General features: G+C 44.9%; 1 protein-coding gene across 1 annotated transcript in view; it reads right to left on the reverse strand.

The window, feature by feature from the left end:
* vgll4b (vestigial-like family member 4b) overlaps nucleotides 1–21,556 on the reverse strand; it is a 28,341-nt gene that overhangs the window by 3,861 nt on the left and 2,924 nt on the right. The window contains exons 3-5 of the mRNA XM_079747627.1: nucleotides 9,406–9,628; nucleotides 461–818; nucleotides 40–168 (exon numbers count right to left, since the gene is read on the reverse strand). Coding sequence (XP_079603753.1) covers nucleotides 40–168; nucleotides 461–818; nucleotides 9,406–9,628 — 710 coding nt within the window. The remainder of the gene's footprint in view (nucleotides 1–39; nucleotides 169–460; nucleotides 819–9,405; nucleotides 9,629–21,556) is intronic.

Raw genomic sequence — 21,556 nt, forward strand, 5'->3', positions numbered from 1 at the left:
CCACTGTGAACCATGAGGGTGTTCATCAGGTTATGATGCTAGGTACTCACTGTTGGCTCGCTTGTAGTTATTGCTGAGACTGGAGCAGCCGTTGTGAGAGATGGGACAGTGAGAAAGGTTACAGTTGCGGTTGTTCGCCGGCACACATGTGATCACTGACGGGCGATTCTGAAGCACGCACACAAAAACAGAGCACACACCCACAAGTTTAAACGTCAACATCATTCGACAGTGGTTACATGAACGGTGCAAAACGGCTTCAAATGGAAAAATGACTCAATCAGAGAAATGCAAATCTAAATTATTAAAACATATTAAAGTATTAAAACATTATAGGCTTGATTGTTAAAAAAATATTTAAAAAAACACAGTAAAAACTAATTATAAGAATCCCACCAAAAAATAAATGAGCTAAATGCGGCTAGCGCGGCTAGCTCAGCGAGGGGCGGCGGCGGCGTACCTGCTGGCGCTCCACAGTGCTGCTGCTGGTGACAGCGTGGGCGGCGCTGGTGCTCATGTTGAGCGGCCCGCCGCGCGTGGAGTCGGCCGCCGCCACGCTGTGCTTGGTGAGCGCCAGCGGCTGGTCCATGCTGGCCAGGCTGGCCAGGTGTTGGTGGTGCTGGTGGTGGTGGTGGTGCTGCTGCTGCTGCTGCTGTTGGTGGTGCTGCTGGTGTTGATGGTGCAGGTGGGGGTAGTGGATGTGGCTGTACAGGTGGTTGCCATGGATACCGAGGGCGCCGGGCCCCAGCACCACCCGCTCGATGGGGCTCCGGCTGCGGTCCTTGGAGCTGATGCCGCGGTACTCTCCGTTCGGCTTCCTGGAAAAGAGAGGGAGAGAGTTATTAGATATAAATATATGCATGTATACATATATATATATATAAATATATATATATGTATAAATATATGTTGTTAGACGCTAAGGAGGGTTCCATTTGGTGGATGTCACAACTTGATTTGCATGAAGAATGTGTCTTGTTGTCTGTGTATTTCAGGCCATCTCATCTCTAGCAGATGGATCCAATGAAAACCAAAAACCGCCATGCATCATGGGATACAGCGACAAAGTAAGTGTGCCTCAGTAGTACGCTTATTTTCCGGTGCGATAGGTATTGAGTAGTGTACTATATGTGAACCAGATTGTACACTAATATCTCGCTACAAAAACTTCAGACTGGTGACACCCTAAATATTGCTCTATAGGGGCACGGATTGGAACATGTAAAAGGCCTTCGGTCTGTTTAACCAATGGATAGACTTCTGTAGATCCAAAGAGAATAGGAAGACCCCTACATGACGTTCTCGGCAGGAGAACAACATCAAAACAGATACAGAGGATGAGGCCCTGCAGGGGGAGAGCGACAGAGAGAGAGAGCCCGCGAGAGAGAGAGTGCTTGAGAGAGAATGAGAGAGAGATGAAGGCAGATCAGTCAGTACAACAGCAGAAAAAAGGAGGATGACTAGGGCTTTGTGTCAAACATTGTCAGAACACCACTAGGTGTTATAACAAGCAGACACACACACACACACACACACACACACACACACACACACACAAAGCACCTGGGGGGTGGAGTCATGTTAGCATTTTGTGGAAAAAGAGACGCTCAGGCAAAAGACCGACTCCTCACACAGAAACAGAGGACGCACAGAGACACAGCGATGCGAACGAAGACATAAACTGAATCAAAGCTCTTGTGTGTATTCGTGTTCTGAGTCACCCTTAGAACTTGCAAAACTTGTCGTTAACTGTGCCAATGTCTGGTGGTTAAAACCTAATAAAGCAGTATTGTTGTTTTGCACTCGGATTCACAAGCAAGCCTTTTTGATCCCAAGGACGGTTAACGAACGTGGAAAAATATCTTACCAGCCTGCAAAACTGTTAATCTGCACTTAGTCTGAGTTTGGGTCTGAGTTTGGGTATGGATTTCACAGTTCCTGTGACTGCTGCCATATACCGTGTTGAATGCACACCTTAGTAGCAATCGCTATAGGCTGTGATTATCTGTGTGCGTGGGTTCATGTGTATGTGCGAATACGTGGGAGAGGCAACATGTGAGTCTGACTGATGTATTCCACTCCTTCCTGCTGCTCCAGCCTCCTCCCCTTGCCTGGGGCCCAGTGACAGGGAGCAGGATTTACTGTAACCCTCCTCCACACACACACGCGCACACACACAGACACACACACAAACATACACGCGCACACACACACATACACACACACACACACACACACACACGCACACACGCACACACACACTGCAACTAAACGGAATCCCAGTTTTAAAGAGACACACCAGGTATGTTTAAAAATGTAAAGAAGTAACAAAGAAAAGCCATTACTCTTTTTGCAACCAGTCCTCTGGGTTGCTCCGATTGGTTCCTTATCTAATCCGCGCCTTCCGGTTTTAGTTCCATGCTTACATCTACACGATATACTTCCTTTTCCTCGTCTTTTTGTGTGTGTCACCGATCCATGTGGTCTGGTGAGGGTTCCCAGAACCGAAACCCAAGCGAGGGGCTCTGGTTCCAAGGGGCTAAGGCCAGGTGACCTGCTGCTGTATAGATTAGTGTGACCAGGCAACTGGAGCACTGGGCCAAGCATCTGCAGACCACCGCTACACAGTCCAGCGGAAACCCACAGGATAGAGAGGGAGGGGGAGGGAGAGGGGGGGAGGGAGAGAGAGGGAGAAAATGGATATAGAGGGAGGGGGAGAGGGAGAGAAAGGATAGAGAGGGAGGGGGAGGGAGAGGGAGGGAGGGAGAGAGAGGCAGAGGGAGAGGCAGAAAAAGGAGAGGGAGAGGGGGGGAGAGAGAGAGGCTGAAACTCAATGACCTGGGCTTCTACTATGACTCTGAGTGCTGGGCCGGTGGAGTTTCCTTCATTTGTTCTGAGATCATTCATTAGTGCAACCCCCCCTGCATCCCCAACACACCGCACATACAAACACATCTCCCCCTCAAAATCTCTTTCTCTCTCCTCCAGTCTTCTTTCCTTAGCAACAATGAACTTCCTGGAGGTTCAAGAGACTGGGGTTAGAGTTAGCTTGGCGTGGGTTGGTTTTTGTGACCACGCATGACAAGAGGTCCCCTTGAACCTGAATTATTTGCATCAAACAAATCCTGAGAGCGCTATGATGTAATAGTCGGTCCCAGCCTGGCATCTAGTAAATATATAGACTGGAGCAAGACCGGAATAATAAAAAGCGGGTCATAAAGACAGAAATAAAACCCCGAAGCTTGGTCTTCTAGTGTGTAAAGACCAGTGGCTTTTTTATACGGCGGCAGCTGTGTCTTGATAGTAGAGGGGAGGAGGGGTCAAAAAGAGGCAATTACCCCGGGTGGGGGAGTGAGGGGGACTTGAACCCCTGCCAGTGGCCATGAAGGCATGCCCACCGCCTCACAGCAGAGAGCGGGCCAACCAAGAGCAGCAGAAATGGAAGCAAGCATGGAGAAAATGAACTGCGTAGTGTAGGGAAGGGAGTCCTTCTTCCCCACCCAACCTGCTCCCGCGGCATGCACACACACACACACACGCACACGCACACACACACGCACACACACACACACACACACACTCCACTCTAATCTACCCCATCTTCTAACTGTTGCTGTCCCCCCTGGTGTCTTTGTCTCTCCTCCTAACAACTTAATTATAGAGACAGTCGCTGGTGGCATGAGAGACAGGCCTGTGTGTGCGTGGGTGTGTGCGCATGTGGTTGTGAGTGAGTGAAAGATATAAGAGGAATAGAGCAAAAGGAGAAGAAGAGAGGAGGAGCGAGGAGGACAGAAGAGGAGGAGAGGGGAAGAAGGGAGTCGAAAACGAAGGGTAGAGAGAGAAGAAGTGGGCTAACCCTAACTTGGGAAGGGAGAGGAAAAGGGGAGGGGACAGTTGGCTGCCTCTTCAAAGTAAATGTTCCTTGGCACAGTGTATCACTTGTCACTTCAGTTTAAGACAGCAAGACAAGAGTCAACACTACATACACTACCATAGTGGATTCACCCCAATAAATGAATCCTTTGAACAAAAACATCCTAATAGCCAGGTGTATTCAAAAGCGCAGGTATATTCAAAACGTTGCTGACAGAATGTTGACAGGTGCGACATGAAAGCAAACACCTCTTTTGGCTACCTGGCTGCTTCAGGGGTTTTGCTACAGAACAAAACTCACTGAACTCACAACGCAAGGCTTTTACTGAGGGGCCTTCAACAGGGGACTCGCCTTGTTGATTCTGAAGTCTTTCTGACTTGCCGATTTTTGAGAAAAGTAATCTGTGTTTTATGAGCCATTATTTACTTTACCATACATTTAACGCATTACAGTTACTACAATGACTTTATCAAAGGACATATGAAATAGGATGGAACGCGTGTGTAGCGAAGTCAAAGGAAAAGGGTGTGGCCGAGTGTGTGATCTCCCAACGGCCTTTGTTGGACATCAGAGAGAGACCACCTCCCATTTAGACCGGATACGATTGATCATTTTTCTTATTCATCTTCAGGGGGCTTGGCGTTGTGCAGCCTGACATTAGCTGTGGTCGCTGCGGTCGGGCTTATTGAAGAGGTCCCCTTTGCAGTAGGCCCTACCAACCACAGCGCAGGAACCGTCCCGCCGTGTATATCGAGCATGGCGTGCCAATGTGGAGCGCCGATCTGTCATTAAGAACGGGCTCCCGCACGTCACTAGCGCCTCCCTGACGCCGAGTCTTCGACATCAGGCTTCACGGAGGCTGACGACGATAACCATAACAATGGAAGGAAAACAAAGAATAGGCTTTTTAAAAAGGCGAACTCCTGACGAAGACTCAAAGCGCCGCCAGCTTTCTTAAACCGCCCTAATCAAACATCGACTCACAGGTCGCGCCATCTTGTCTTGATAGGGAGCGCAGACGGCATTAAACTGATTTGTTTTGATTCGAGACGATGTTGAACGGCGCTAAATGACTGCAGCTTAACGGCGGTGCCTGCCAACTTGGCAGGGCGATAAGCGCTGCGTCGTTTTGCGTTTTTTGAGATTCTGAGCTGTAAAGGGCCATTAGAGGGAAATCCAAAAGTTCTCACTACTGTGTTCCTTCTGAAAGAGAGGAAAAACTCACTCCACAACCTTTGGCACCATCAGCCTTTTATATCTCCCTCTCTCCCTCTCAAAAGAAAACAAGAGAAGGAGGGGGGAGACTGAGAGGGAGAGAGAGAGAGAGAGAGAGAGAGAGAGAGAGAGAGAGAGAGAGAAGATAGGGAAGAGATACACAGGAAACATCTGGGAAGAATCAGTGTGCCGCAGTGGGAGAAGGGGGGAAGTGGTGTGTGTGCATGTCTGTGTGTGTGTGTGTGTGTGTGTGTGTGTGTGTGTGTGTGTGTGTGTGTGTGTGTGTGTGTGTGTGTGTGTGTGTGTGTGTGTTTGTGTGTGTGTGTATGTATGTGGTGTGTGTGTGTGTGTGGGTGGTTGGTGGGTTAAGAGGTGGAGGATGGGTGGGGGGAAACCACAGGTTGCGAACAGGCCAAAGTTCTGCGAGTCCAGCCCACTGCAAAACTACACAATTGATATAAACACACATGCAGGACACACTTGACTTGACTGTGTCACACACACTAACAAACACACGCACAGCAAACCAGGATGTCTAAACAGGGTGCGCTTCGTAGGGGGGAGGCGCTGATGCGAAACGGAAGTGTGGCGTTAATACGTGAAGCTCCAGCAGAGCGGGGAAGCCTCTCTCTACAGGTCTCTCCTGCTTTTCATTTCCTGTGACCTGCAAGCTCCTGCTTAGGCTGAGGTGCATACAAGTGCTGCCTCGTTCGCAGGATGAGAATATACAGTGACGGCTTTAATTCCCAGCATTTTTTAAGTTTTGTATCATTTCAACAATCCATTAAAGTTATATCACATAACACGTGTGAATAATGGGTGTTTTGTTTCTCGAGAGGATAGAATCGGTCCTTGTTATATGAAAACTTTGATACGTCAGATCAAATGGCTATAAATCAACTTTATGTAACTCTGTTCCTGAAAAAAATAAATAATGAAACTATAAAACTAGAAGCTCACACACACACAAGACAAACACACGATATATTCATTTATTCATACACATGCCTAGCAACTGCCGACAACAAAGAACAAAACACAAAACACCAGCCTCCCACCCAAACACACAAAGACACATGGGGAGACTCGACTCTCTCACATGTGATTCAAATAGTCCCCGTGTAAAGCAAGCACCCAACACTGACTTCATCACCCTTGGCTTCGACCACCAGTGGTTTGACACTCCCGCTCTCACTCGCTTTCTCCCGCTCTCTATTTCCATTCTGGAGACCGGGCCATGAGAATGAGGAGCTGGTACTGTTCCCAGTTTGAACATGGAGGAGAAGAATTAGAATAAGGAGCAGGAAGAGGAGGAGGAGAGGAGGAAGTAACAGGCAGCTGGACTTCCCACTATAGCGAAACCACTGAGATGAATGGCTTACAAAATAAACAATGTATGTTGTTTACGAAACATAACAACTACACTATGTTGCATAAACACACTTTCCACCTGTTTCATCTCCATTCCATCCAAAACTTGAGAGAGGGTGCAATTAAGGGCTAGGACTTATGAAGACGCATAATGACAGGGTGTCGAGTGGCAAAGATAATGATTGTATATCTAGTGGCTATCTACCACCCGTTTACATACTGTAAACGGGTGGTAGATAGCCACTCTGACAGAACAGAGGAGCAGCTCAGCTCAGAAAAAAAAGAGTTAAACAGCCCCAGTGGTATAAAACATGATGTCCGAGGGTTGCACAACACTCACGAAAAAACATTCCCAAACAAATTTTGCATTGGCTCTTCGGCGGGTTTCACACACTAAATCACTCGCCTGTCAAGATTCTTTGTGTACACACGGTGTCAATGGAGGGCCCCTGCGAGCTGCTGTCAAAACAGCCCAACTCCTGTGATTAGCTGTTGAATTAGCGAGGGAGCGCCGCGGCTAAGCCCGCCGGGAGATGAGAGGGGGGGGGGGCTCCTCCACTGGCAGACGTACAAGAGGCTAGCGGCGGGGCAGGCAAGTGGACAGGCACCAGCAAGCTTCCAACCCACAGGCTCCAGCACTACACAGGATAAGGCTTCTTTGTTCCCCCACTCACTCACTACTCCTCCTCCTCCTCCTCCCCTTCCTCCTCCTGCCTGGAGGAACATGAGAAAACAGCCATGCAGCACCCAACTTGGACCCCACGCCTGCCCCCCCACCCCTGCCTTACCAACACACACACACACACATTTATGTGCATTTATGTGTTCTGCATAAACACACGTTTGTCTCGACAAACATAACCTTTTGGTAGAGGGATATAATATTCCTTATTGAAAACCGTCAAAAGATTGAGCAATGATATATATGAAATATGGCCCAACACGACTGATTACATCTGAGGTGTCAGATGTCAGCTTGTTGACCCTAAATACCTCATCGAAAATATTATGAAATGTTGCAAAACAAAATAGTTTTGTGTTGCAAACTAAAGACCATTGTAAATATCTCTCAAAAACCATGACAATACAAAAAAGGTGCCACTACCTGAAGGAGTAAATGGAGATGTACACAACATTGAAGGAGAAAGTAAAAAAACGACACACGCAGTCATGCATGTATACGTGTTTTGGAGGGCGGGATTTAGTCAGCGGCTGTGGCTTTTCTCCCTAACCTTTTTTTCAGAAGAAAACCCATCATTTTCCAATTAAGCCTAATCACTGTTCCAGGAACGATAGATGAGCTAAATGAGGCAGAAAGCGGAGGCCTTTCGAAGTGCCAAGTGTGAAACGCCCCAGAGTTTGCTTTCCTAAGGTGTTGTATTTTTTCTCTAGTATTTTTAGCGTAACTCTCTCCCTTTCAGTGACAACCCATCATTCTCCAATTTAGCCCAATCACGGTTTCTTGAGCTCAAGAGTTCAGTCGAGGTTGAATTGTTGGACAAGTTTGCTCTGATGACAGGTTTCAACGAGACCCGTAGCAGTTGAACCTTCTGTAGAACCGTGCAAAGAACTGGCTCAGAGTAAGACATAATTACGCTGCAAAAGAAAACAAAAGCCTTGAAGCCTTCAAAACGACTAATTCCTAGTTTGAACTTTTTTTATCATAGTAAACACCAAGTGGACTACAGTGAATGGTGCTGCATGAAATGGCGGCAAGTACAAGTTCCAGCCCCCGACTGGGACAAGACAATAAGGCCCATTGTGTCGATGTGGGCAGACAACAGGCCCCAGACTGACTTGTGATTTGTGGGAAGGAGAGCATTAACATATCGATATATGCAGAAGACAACCGCATGGCACATGACACAAATGGATTCCAGAAAGTTGCGGCCACAGAATAATGCCACATGCGGGAAAGGGACGCTTCAGTGGCCCGGTTTGACCGCCCGGAGACAATATAGCATTAATTTCTCCAGCCCTCTCACATTCAGGCGATGACCACTAGTGTGAAACGTGAAGGCGATCTTTTGTGTAACAAGCCAGGCCGCTCACACGATGCCAGCAGAGGGGTCTGTGGGTCTGAGTGAGTTTGGACTTCATTACTTTTTCTGCTTGTGATCTAATGCAAGTACGACGAAGAAGAAGAACTGCATAGGATTGTCCTCCCCAAGGAAACAATCGTCTCTCTCTAGTCATCTGGACTTTATGGTAGATAATTGGTCTTTAAAGTTCAAAACAGTGCCAACTCTGTAGTGGTATACGTAGTGTCTTAGTCAGCAACTGTACCCTTGGGTCTAATTTTGCCACTGGCCGTATCATCAGTAGCAGCACAGGCATAATATTGAGGCCCTCTTGGCTTGAAACCAGTGCAAGATCAAGTTTACTGCTTCGGCGATCACAGAAATACACTATTTGTGTGTTGGAATGCTAAGGCTAAATAGTTAGCAAATGGAGAGCCTCTTGCAGAGCCATGTCAAATATGTATCCCTCAATCAACACCGATCTATGACAGAAAAACAGCCCCTCGAACGGGGTCCCGGGTCCGGACCGCCTAGATGCTGAAATGCGGGGGTCCTTGTGAGAACTGGAGCGGCGAGGGACCCTGCCAACCCATTAGCCTCCCTCTTCTGCTGCCGCGCATGCCACTCTGCAGCCTCTCTGAGCTCAGTGGCTATAAGGAGAGCCGTGTGGAGGCAGCTAAACAGGGCCTGGCGTTGGCAAAGGGCAAGTCCCATACAGGGACTACCGAGAATAATGTTCTTGTACTTGCATGTGTTTGCATGTGTGTGCGTTTGTTTATGTGTGTATGCATATAGGCGTGTGTGTTTGTGTGTGTGTGTTTGTGTGTATGTGTGTGTGTGTGTGTGTGTGTGTGTGTGTGTGTGTGTGTGTGTGTGTGTGTGTGTGTGTGTGTGTGTGTGTGTGTGTGCAATAAACTAACTTACAGTTGTGCGGCGAACAGGCGGCTCATCTTGACTACGTGTTCGTTGTCGTCCATGTCGCTGTCGGCTTGGTCCCCACTCATCTTCCTCTTGGTGGGGCTGATGGGGGGAGGGCCCGTCCTGTGGCTGGAGGATGAGGACGACGAAGAAGAGGAGGACGACGACGAAGACGACGAGGACAAGGAGAGGGACTGGAGTCTGGGGTCCCCCCTCAGCGCTGCTTCACCTTTAAGGGAGAGGAATTTAAAGATTTAGTCAACTAAATCATTATCGGTGAACAGTAAACCCGTCTGAACTTGAATAAATCGATTGCAAATGTGCAGACCTTGCAATCCTTGAAAAAACATAATATGTCAAATCTAAAGAAGAGCACAAAGATTTATCTGAAAACTAAAGAGTATCATGTAATTTTCACAGGAAAATCTAGCATGTGTTGGCCCGAATTGTGTGCCATGGATTAGCGTGGAGTGTTCCATGGCTTAAAGGGGTTAAGAGCATCATGTATAAAACTCTAATACAACTAACAACTTCAACTCTAATGCACATTAAGTTGAAGGCCTTGGATGACTTCGGTTTGGTTCAGTGAGTCAAGTCATCAACATTTTACAGACTTCGCTGTAGTCTGCAAACGTCTCCAGAAAGACCCCACACAACTTCAAAACCATCAACTTCGTTGCAAAGAAACCATTTGGGGACCACCAGTGAAACTGTATTTTTACTGTAGAGACCAAGACCAGACAGCTGAAGTATCACTTCAAATTAACTTTATTTTGTAGTCGAGGGCAGATGACAGAGGTAGTGATCCCTGGCATCTCTCTGAGATTCATCTCCTTCAATCCCTCCTACATAAGGTTTAGGAGGGCAAGCAGTAGTTACAGACTGAGAAAGCAAGCAAGCGACCGAGTGAGAGAGAGAGAGAGAAGTGTGAAGGGGTTGAGGGAGGGATAGAGAGAGAAAGAGAGACAGGAAAAGTACCGTTGGCTCTTCCTCGCTGCTGGGACTTTCCACTGCTAAAGCCTTGTGTGTCTGCCTGTCACTACCAAAACCAAATAGGCTTGCTATGCTAACGCTAACCAACATTGTATTTACTTTGCAAATACCTACTATAGTACAGTAAACAGGAGAGCATTGCCAGTGGATGCCATATTTTCAGTATTTTGCATCTCCATTTGAGTGTGTCGTACAAGCCAAAACTTGTACGAAACAAATAGTTTCACCTAAATTGTTTCTGAAACTGTGGTTGTAGCTTTGCCTGCTCGCATGCAGGACTGGCCTCCTGAACAAAACAAAGCAACCCTCTCCCTCTCTCCCTTTCTGGCATGTCCCTGCTCACCCCATTCAGCCCCATGGCAACAAGGATGACATCATTGTGTTTGGCAGGACAGTGGGCCTGCAGTGCAAGAGCAGGACGGCTGTGACAACCCGCCGACCAATCAGCAGGAGACAGGACCAGCTTTCAGGGGTCAGGATTTCCATTCACACAAGGAGGAAAGACAAATGTATGCATGTTACACGTGTGGAGGTACAGCGATGGGAACCACCCAGTTACCACCAGGGATCGTCCCTTAATGGAAACAAAATCCTATTGCCGTGTGCATGCACTGTGGCAGTGTGGGATCACAAGAAAGCACACCACTGCCCTTAAGACATGGAACAACACAAAAGGGCTCAGTGTTATTTTTGCTTCGACTGTAGTAAAACTCTCGGCAAGGAACAACATGCGCATCGGACACACCTTATTTATATGATCTGGCCGGGTTTCATCAGATTCCTTTGTGGGTAACTACTCTGTAATACACAAACCCACTAACCCCCCGACACTCTGCTCGGTCAAGCCTTCTCTAGGAGTCTAGGGTACGACTAGCCAACTGCCTGCCATGGTTTTGATTTCAGCCCCTCACCCTCTGGACACCATCAGCCACCGCAGTCGGCTTGTAACATCCACACCTCCTCCAGGCTTGATGAACGCTGAACATGTCTAGGCCAACATGTGCATGTAGGCACGGGTACATTGGTCACATTTCTCCTCGCCTGACTTTAGTCTCCTCAGCGCATTATGTCGCTCACATGTCGCAGGCTTAATAACAGCACTATTGCCCTGGGGAGACTGCAACCAATCAGTGTTTGCCCAAGAGAGGATTATGGACGAATTTCAGAAGATACAAACAAATACTTTCAAACGTTAATAAACAAACATAGCCATTTTTATATGATTAATGCTGCCAATCAGCTGTTTTGTTTCATGTGTGTACCGCTGCCTGGATCCACAATAAAAGTCTATTCAAATTGACATAGTTGCCACTGAAAGAATTTGCATGAGTTTCAAAATCACAAACAAATGTTAACACGGTGAGGCTGGTTTCTGACAATCCCCTGGAGCTCTTGTGAAGTTAAACAGGCTTGATATAAATTTTAAATATAAGTAGGTCAAAAGGATGAGTGTAACATTGAGCACCAATGGGGCCTGCCTGTTAAACAAGTCTCCTCTAGTTTCTAGTTTCTAAACAAGAATACTCTAGTTTCTGGGCCCATATGATCAAAGCCTTGTTCCACTGTCAAGGCTTGGACAACTTTAGATTCACGATGAGCTCGGGTTACCAAAGGATGTGCATCTCCGTCTCTTTCTTCTCCGTTTCCACACACTCCCTTCCTGCACTGCACTTCCTTTTCCTTTTGATGCTTGAAATGAGTCCAAGCTTGTCTCCCCCCCCCACCCCCTCCCACCTCACTGTTCAGCAGAAGGGTGGATTATTTTCTCTGCAACCTGAACTTAACCCAAGGGAGGGGGGGGGGGGGGGGGGGGGGGTTTGAAAGTTTAACGTTTTGGATGAATATATATATTTTTTTATCAAATCAGCAAGCTGGAGAAAATGCTTCAAAGAGTCAGGAGGACCACAAACAAAAGAAAAGAACAAAAGAAGCCCAAACAACAACAAAAAACACCCAGTTAAGTGTTCCCCAACTGACCCCAGGTCAACCATTGGTTAACAGTAGAAACAGAGAGCGCCAGAGCAAAAGAGAACAGGGGGGGGGGGGGGTATAGGAACATAGATCATGTTGCCGTTTTGAATACTATCTGTGCATACAATGCTACTGTGCCACGTTCATCAATAGCTGACAAACACCTGGAACCATAGAGGGGGGGAGACAAAGAGCAACCAGAGATATGATGGAGAGGACGTTGTTTCCCCAAAACATTGACAGTGAGAGTGATGGTGGCGCTTGTGTGTGTACTCTCACCCTTTCTCTCTCTCTCCCTTTCTCTCTCTCTTATTGATCAGACATCCAACCTTTATTGGTTGACACACTGTTAAAAGATAGGGAAAGATGAACAACAATGACAAACAAAAGTCAAGACTTGTTTATGTCAACAATAATTATCTTAAGAGCAACAATCTCAAAATTGGGGTTCTCAGTTCCAACACACTGTATACGATGAACCAATCAAAACAATCCATCCTCACAGGAGACAACAAAACTCACAAGGGTTGCTGTTGCCCTTTGATTCCAGGTATCAAAAGCCCTGAAACACTCCATGACCAAATCTCAAAACGATGTACTGTCATGTAGTTATTTTTGTAAACAAAGACAACAAGAACTACAAAACCCAAGCCAACTTTGGCTCTTGCAACTCCATCAACACAACAGAGTGTGTTGCCCTTTAATCATTTTCACTTCATGTTAAACCAATTATTATTCCTCAATATATTTTCTCTCTCCCTCTCATTTTATGTCACTCTGTTGTTCAGTCTGTTCGCCTCACTCCCTCAGATTGGTTTCTGGTGGCGCAGTATTAATAGGAGAGCTATTACCATGGCCATTACATGCAGTGGGCTAAAACAGAGCCTCTCATTCTGCTACTGGCGGCACCAACCAACAAACGAAGATACCTAGAGCAGTGATGGGGGCAGAGAGGAAGTAGAAAACCGTTTCCGCTGCAGAAATGTACCTGTTATTATCATAGTTTTGATAATGGTTGTCCTATTATTCAAACTTTAATTGTATTTCATCAAAGTGAAGATATTGAACGTCCAATATAAATTAGAAACTTGTAATTCAACTCAACTGAAATCCAATGGTGTATTAGAACTACAAAATAGTCTGAACACTTGCTCTTCTATGCTTAATATACTTTTTTTCTATTTTTCTTCCGCAGGGCCTTAAAAAAAGTTGATGGTGTGAGCATGAGAGACGGGACAGAGAAAGAACATGCATTTAGCCCCAGGGGTAAGATGGGTCATATTACAGCCCAACCCCTGACATGTGAGAACTCACAACAGCCAAGAGAGAGGGGGAGAGAGGCAGGGGGGGGGGGGGTAAGAGAGAGACAGGGAAAGAGACAGAGAGAGAGAGAGAGAGACAGAGAGAGAGAGAGAGAGAGAGAGAGAGAGAGAGAGAGAGAGAGAGAGAGAGTAAGAGGGTGGGAGAGAGAGAACGAGAGGGTTAAGGGGAAAGCAGAAAAAATAAGAGCAGAAGTTGGGAAAGGGAGGGAGGACGACAGGGTGGGAGGGGGGCAGGATGAGAGATGAGATCTAAGGAAAAGGGTAAAAGTTGGAGAGCAAGAGAAGGTTAGTTAATATCCATGCCATGGGGTTCCTGCTCCGTGATTCTGTTACCGATTCAGAATTCCTAAAAGTTTTTGAAGAAGAAAACATTTAAAAAAACATAACATTCTGACAAGAGCAAGAATGTTTAAAGGTTGAAATATGAATTCGTTTCCTACTCAATACTTTCAAAGGACTGCCGCAACCGAGCAGGAAAAGCACAATAGAAAAGCACAATAATGAGGTCCTTCAGCCGTCAACGTGAGATCGCTGAAATTCACACATGGCTTACACTCCTACACAGCCTTTGATCCCAGCCATTAACAGTCTCTTTGAGGCCAAGTCAGTAACAGGATGGGGAAAGATTATTATTGTTAAGCCGTATTATGATTATAAGCCTACAATGCTCTTGTTGATAGAAACATCAAGCTCAGTCTGTTTATTTGAGGCAGAGGCAGCATAACATTGTTTTTTAAATAAAAGATGCATTCCTAATGTTGTTGTGAATGATCAATATAGAAACACATGACAATGATGTAAAACGTTATACTAATCATCAACATGTAGCATTATAAAGGCATCCTAGACGAGCTCATTCTCACAGTAAATCCTCGAACTGCGATCCGAAGATCACAACCTCAGTTATATGGGACATCTGTTTGTACAAACTAGTTTAAAAGCAGAAAAGATAACAACACAAACTCATTTGTTTTACCTTCGTAGCAGAGAATGCCAATATTGTTGTTCATTTTGTCCAGGTACTGGTAGTTCAAAAGATCCATTTTCGTAAGAAGCATTTATCGTAGTAGAAAGGGAAAAAGACCCCAATTTAGCTGCTCAAATTGAGACGTATGCGAGCGGCTCCCACAGTCAAAACAGCCAAAGGCCCAGCCTCTAACTTTCCTCGAATTACCAAAAAACACAAAAATGCACCTTTTTCATCAATCAAAGTCAAATAACTTCTTTAGACACTTTCAAAACAACAACAACAAAATCGTATTGTTTGACAATAAAAAAAAAAGAAGCGTCAGTTGTCCTCACAGCCAGCTGTAAGTCGACTGCACTGACACGCAGGCTATGCTTGGTATGACTCCTACGCTACACCAGCGGTTTCCTCTGCTGCGAGGGGCCGTCGCTGCGCTGCGGTGACTGGGCACGCTCTGCGCATGCTCAACGCAATCCCTGGTCTGGAGCGCCTCAAATATCAGGGATTTTTCAAGCGCGAGATCAGCGCCCCCGAACGAATCACACTCACACGGGGAGAGCGGCTATTGCGGACCGCGGGGGAGGGGGAGGGCTGAGAGAGAGAGCGCACAGTTGAAGGGGCTAGAACAACAAAACAAAACTAAGCATAAACGTGCAGGGAGAAAAAGAGTGTTGGGAGGGGAGGGGTGGGGAGAGCATCAGGAGAGGGACGAATGTCAAAATTAAATGGACCGGAAGGGGGGAGGGGGGGATAAGGGGGAACTACTATATACTATTCTTTATGTTTTCTACTTTAAAAAAGTATTTAAAAACTATTACAACTATTCTAAAGCTCTAGTCATTCGGAAAGTAAGCCCAGTTGCTGCAGCGAAACATCGACTAGCGTAGGCTAAATAGAATAGGATGCAATTTAATATAATTTAATAGATGTTATTGTACTGTTACACATTAACGTGTTAGCAGATAATGGTGCTTATCCGTTACAAACACAAGTTTGTATGAGCAATCATGTTTCAGAGTGGTATGATCCTGCCCCCTGGTGCCAGAGTAGGGTTACAGCGAGTGAGGCAGTCTGTATACTCACGGTTGGATCTTTAGAGCAATAAACAGATTACTAATTGGATCAATTAAAGCCCAAAACATTTATATTTATGTATGAAGCAAACAGATGACAGTCTATAGGAACTCCAAGATTACCAATCCTAATTTCTGACACAACCAACACAATGTGCCATGGGCATGCCTGTCGCCTACGTCCTCAATGTCGAAGTGTCAAGGCGGAGAGAGAGAGAGAGAGAGAGAGAGAGAGAGAGAGAGAGAGAGAGGAGAGAGAGAGAGAGAATATGAGAGAGAGAGAGAGAGAGAGAGAGAGAGAGAGAGAGAATATAAGAGAGTGAGCGAGAGAGAATTCCGACCACATTCCGGATGGGACAATAACTGTCCTGTGTGTACAGTCAATGGGCACAGCTGCGGCCGCTGAGCGTAGCATCTCTAGCATCCAGCGTATGTTCCCCATGTGTTTGCATGGAGCGTCTTGATCATAAACTGCATGGTCTCCAGTCCACCAAGCTCAATCTTCACCACACAGAGCCAGAGGCCTGGCCCATCTCTGAATGTCAGCACTGTTGCACAAGGAATACAAAGTTCCAGGTGTAGCAGAAAATTCCAAACATCAGATTTATAGCCATCAATATAATTAGGTGTGTTAGAGTTTGTCAGAAAGTAATATAATTTGAATTAAATATTTGAAGCTGTTTAATTGTAGTGCCTGATAACAAATAGTAGTAATAGACTTACACCATGTGCAATTAAGATGTGCAACCTACGTTAAGCACATGTACGCTACTTAGTTTATTGAGAAATAAATGTTCTCAAAAATTGCTCAACCGCAAACAAACACAGTGTACAGGTCAAAAACAATCACAGACATGCACACAAATAAAAACTAATGAAACCACTTTGAAAAGCACACACATATCCACACACACAATTGTCCCAACCACTCACCCTTCCCATTTTACACACCTGCACAGACACGCACACCAGTACTTATGCCCTAATCTCCTACCTAACCTGAACACACACGCACACACACACCAACATACCTACACACACCGCACAAACAAACCCACTGAACGCCCTCTCCCTCCAGCCCAGGAGACCTCTCTCACGACAACACAAGGAACATGTTTCTTGTCTCATTGGAGAGCCACTATTGTCTCTAGTTTCACACACTGCAAGCCTGTGTGCAAACAGAGTGCCTATTCACCGGGCAACTGCTGCTTACTGCAGCTGGCCTGAAATCAACTGCCCTTTCACAGGGACGAACCTAAAGCTGTCAATCTAAAATCCACTTAGATTTTAGAAGTGACTGATGAAAACAATAGGAACAGATCAAGAGGTAATGGTGAGATTATCGGCACATTATTTCTTGATTACTATCCATACATTTTTACTTACAAATAGGAGCTCTTTTTAACATGGCATTTACTTCACAATATGTTGGATACACCATCCAGTCAATTTTGTTTCCGACATAGAGGTGAAACTTCTATCCTTGAAGTAGGGCTCAGTCTTTGATTGTTACGCAACAGGCTTCTGATATTTCACCCCCTTTCCTCCCTAGGGATAAGTTGTTAGTGAAAGTACAGCCCACTGTTCTTAATAAAACAGGGCTAATAGGGTTTTCACAGTCTACAATAGTTTTGGAGTTAAGGGTGTGAGAGAAGGTGAGAGAGAGGCGGAGTGAAAGAGGGGAGAGAGAACGAAGCAAGAGAGAGTGATTTGTGTTTTGATTTTTTAACAGGTCCAGGCTTCTCCAGGGAGAAGGTGTGTCTCGATAACAACACAAAGGATTGGCGGTGAGTCATGTGTTATTATTTTATACGCTGCAGTGTACAGACGCATTCTACCAGGCTAAGAACGAACCTGAGCATATTCAAACAACAATTTACCCTACTTTTGGTTCAGTCAAAATGTTTTCCCTCTCCTGATCTAACTTTTCTTCTTGCCCTATATATTTTGATAGGCGAATGAGGTGTCAATGATATCAGGAGTAAATGAGGTGGGAACAGGTTATCCTCAATGATGTCATGATGACCTCACTTCCTTGCATGCTCGTGCTTTTGTTGATGACAACCTTAAACACAAGGAATTTGCACCTGCATGGACATTATTGAAGTTAAATTCAACATAATTCATGTTTATAATGAAGTACATTTTCAGTATATATTTTTGTTTCTATATTCATTATTGTGCTTACCCTGTTATGACACCTATGGGAAACTGGGCCATTCTGTGGAATTACCCAAATCTGTATCCCAACATCCTGAAGACAAAGTGGGCTTTTCTTTCATGAATACTGTAACATAAACAATCATTTTCAACTGAGTCAGGGTAACACCACGGCAACCGACACCCTTGGCGGGTTAACAAGGGTGAGTGTATGGAGAAGTGTGGTGAAGGATCCCCAATGCACGCACAGTACAATGGGAAATATCAGGTTGCTAGTCTAAACAAAGCAAAGCAAGTCATTCTGAAGAAGCTGGGCATCTGTATGTTCTTTTCCCACCTTTGTATTGTGTAGTGTAGTGTAGTTTAGTGTAGTGTATGTGTGTGTGTGTATGTGTGTGTGTGTCTCTTTGTATTGTGTAGTGTAGTACAATGTGTGTGTGTGTGTGTGTGTGTGTGTTTGTGTGCGTGTGTCTGTGTGTGTGTGTGTGTGTGTGTGTGTGTGTGTGTGTGTGTGTGTGTGTGTGTGTGCGCGTGTGTGTGTGTGTGTGTGCATGTGTGTGAGTGTGTGTGTCGACATGAGCGCCACATGGTCAGATATTGGAAACCTCCCAAAGGCTTGGGGGTCCGAAAGGTCTGCTGTTATGTGCTGAAATCCCACCGTCTCTGGTGGGCTCCGTCTTCCTTCTCATTCTCATAATGGACCTTGGGTTGAAACTCGATCCAAAGACCCAGTCACGCTAAACCATTCTGCACGTAGTAACTCGATGAAAACAGACCAAGTGCCACAGCTATATTTACTTCCATGCATCGGTTTCGGGGTATTGGTCCTAGAGTAAGATACTGAAACCGTGCCTTATCACAAAACATCTCTCCATTTATCTGCATGGGAAAAATGTGACCTTCTGATTTCAAAGATGGAAAAAATGCTGCATCGTACATTATGATGTACAATGTAGTTCATGTTAAATACATTTTGTATGAAAATAATTACATCATTTAATATATATTTTCTATTGTTTTATAAAAAGTATAACGAATTTAAAATCACAACTGTCTTGTTGTGATGCAATGTAGATGCAGGGTGCCATTATATGGGAGGGATAAGCATTTGTATATGTATTTGTATGAAATTATCTCCCATATCTTTGCAATTCCATCAGCCTTGCCATCTTTAAAGCCTGTTTAAAAACAAATCTTCAGGCTAAACACTACTCCCCGACCAATACCATTCCACTGCCCCTCTGTATGTATGTTTGTATATTGTGCTTATATCTATAATCATTTTTGTCAATTTTCGAACCGTTTCTTGAGTGTGAGAAAAGTGCTTTGTAAATGTGTTATTATTATTTATATGTTTATAACTATTATTGTTATGTAGTCTGAAACCTGTTAAAAAAACACTGAAAACAATGATATGAACGTGCCTTTATGTATTGAAGGTGCATTTCAAGGCTAGAAAGAATATTGCTTTACATTGCAGAAATATTTATCTTCGTGACAATAGAAAAATAGAGAGGAATGCTAAGCGGATGTTGCTAGCATGCAGTGGAGAGAAGACTCCTTCCAACAGAATAAGTTGGTATTGAAAAAGCTATCCATTTACTCTGGCGCCTACAGTTTAAGCAGTGCTGTAGTCATATGGCGATGGTGTAATTGATGATGTAAAGGCCTTAATTGAAGAACCAATCTTTATTTCAGCATTAGCTACCACACCGTCTATGAGAATGAAGTGTGAAAGCACTGCACACACCAATTACTGAATTTGCCACTGTTATGGTAAACCAAACAGCACTAAGCATATGCCAAATTGCATTTGAACCTTGAACCTAGACAGGCTGAACAGGCTTTTGTATATTTTTCGTTAGCAAATACCCTGCTCTAATTCTGCAAAAAACTAGGCCCTTTTACCAAGCACTGTGACCTCAAAACCTTAACCTCTGACCTCTGTGACCACATTTTACCTCCTTATCTCAGCTCTTAATGACTGCCTGCTGAACCATGATAAGCAAAATAAGTGTGTGTGTGTGTGTGTGTGTGTGTGTGTGTGTGTGTGTGTGTGTGTGTGTGTGTGTGTGTGTGTGTGTGTGTGTGTGTGTGTGTGTGTGTGTGTGTGTGTCTGCTAGAGGGTGTAGAGGTCAAGAGGCCAGTCAGAGAAAGACAGGGGTGGCTGGAGAAAGAGAATCAGAGATATGCCCTTGCAGCGTGGGCCGTGTTTGAGTCACAGGTCATCTGCCCTGGATTCACATAAACCCAAACATTCCCCCAGTTAACCATAGGAAATGTTGCAAACATTTGTGTATGTTTGAAAGTGTGTCTTCTGCAGTGCTAACAATTTCACGACATTCTAACCCTGGAAGAGTGAGAACACTAGAGCAATAAAGCCATAACAGATAAGGACAGAGATTGTTCTGAAGTAGACTGTGCCGCCCGTATAAAAGACAATAAGTCAAGCCTGATTTACTGAGCATGACATAATGCTAACTGCCATCCATTGTCAAAATGACCAATGAACCCTGCATAAGAGGCACTGACAGGGTGAGATGAATCATGTATCTAGAGACATGTATTCATTAATTGATCCAATTTCGCTAATCTCACTTTCTTACACTTGAATTCACATGGATTCAAAAGAAAAGTCCTCCTGCTAACTCAAAATTCCCAACATGGAATAATTAAATGAGGAAGCTTTACCTATTCATATATATATATTCATAAATTTCAGTTTAGGTTTATTACACTACAGTACAACTATTAATCACAAAAAGCCTGAATTCTAATTTCATGACAACATGACACCCACAATAGTACACGTACAGTAGGCTAACAACTAATGTTAGCCCACTCAAGTCAGCAGCCCAATCACTACAATTAAAAGCATTAATTAAATCAGACAATTCGACAGGTAACCAACAGAGCCTGGGCAATTCTTTGTTTTTCCGTATTCTTGATTGATACAGACAGGTACTGATTTTAACACTAGTAGAACCCGAAGGAACCCAATATACAACACCTTACTCTGATAGACAGAAGATACCTGGGAGAACAAGCTCCCAAAGATATTTTGACTCTAATGGCTCCCTTCCCTCCATCTGTCACTTGTCACTCAGGCCATGCACCACCTAAGAAATGTTACGCCGTAGGCATGGACAGACAGATCACAACCAACAGCTGGGAAAACGATCCTACTTCTCCTTCTCAATACAGGCACCGTCCCGTTGATCTTTGAGCTTTATATATATTTTTATATAATCAGGATTGCCCATTGAGACCAAACTAAGGGAGACCTTACCAAGAGAGCAGTAAGGCACACAGTATGACAAACATAAATTACCTCAAACGTAAAGAGAAAGGTTGCATAGCCCAGCTAGGCTATGCTAAATACCTGGCTTCCAGTTCAGCCATACTTTTGGGCTATAAGGCCTACCACCTTCCTTAGACAAAACACTAGGAAGAGCTAGGAAAAGACCTGAGATGTTTGAACAAAACGATGGGACCTTTAGCTACAAAAGAGGGTTGAGAGAGAGAGCGAGAGCGAGTCAGAGTGTGTGAGAGAGAGAGAGAGAGAGAGAGAGAGAGAGAGAGAGAGAGAGAGAGAGAGACAGACACAAACAAGAAGGAAGTATTGTTGTGTTCTATACAGCAACAGAAAAAGCTGGAGCTGCACCTCTCTT

Source organism: Pollachius pollachius, assembly GCF_949987615.1.
Source record: "Pollachius pollachius genome assembly, chromosome: 12".
Lineage (NCBI taxonomy): Eukaryota > Metazoa > Chordata > Actinopteri > Gadiformes > Gadidae > Pollachius > Pollachius pollachius.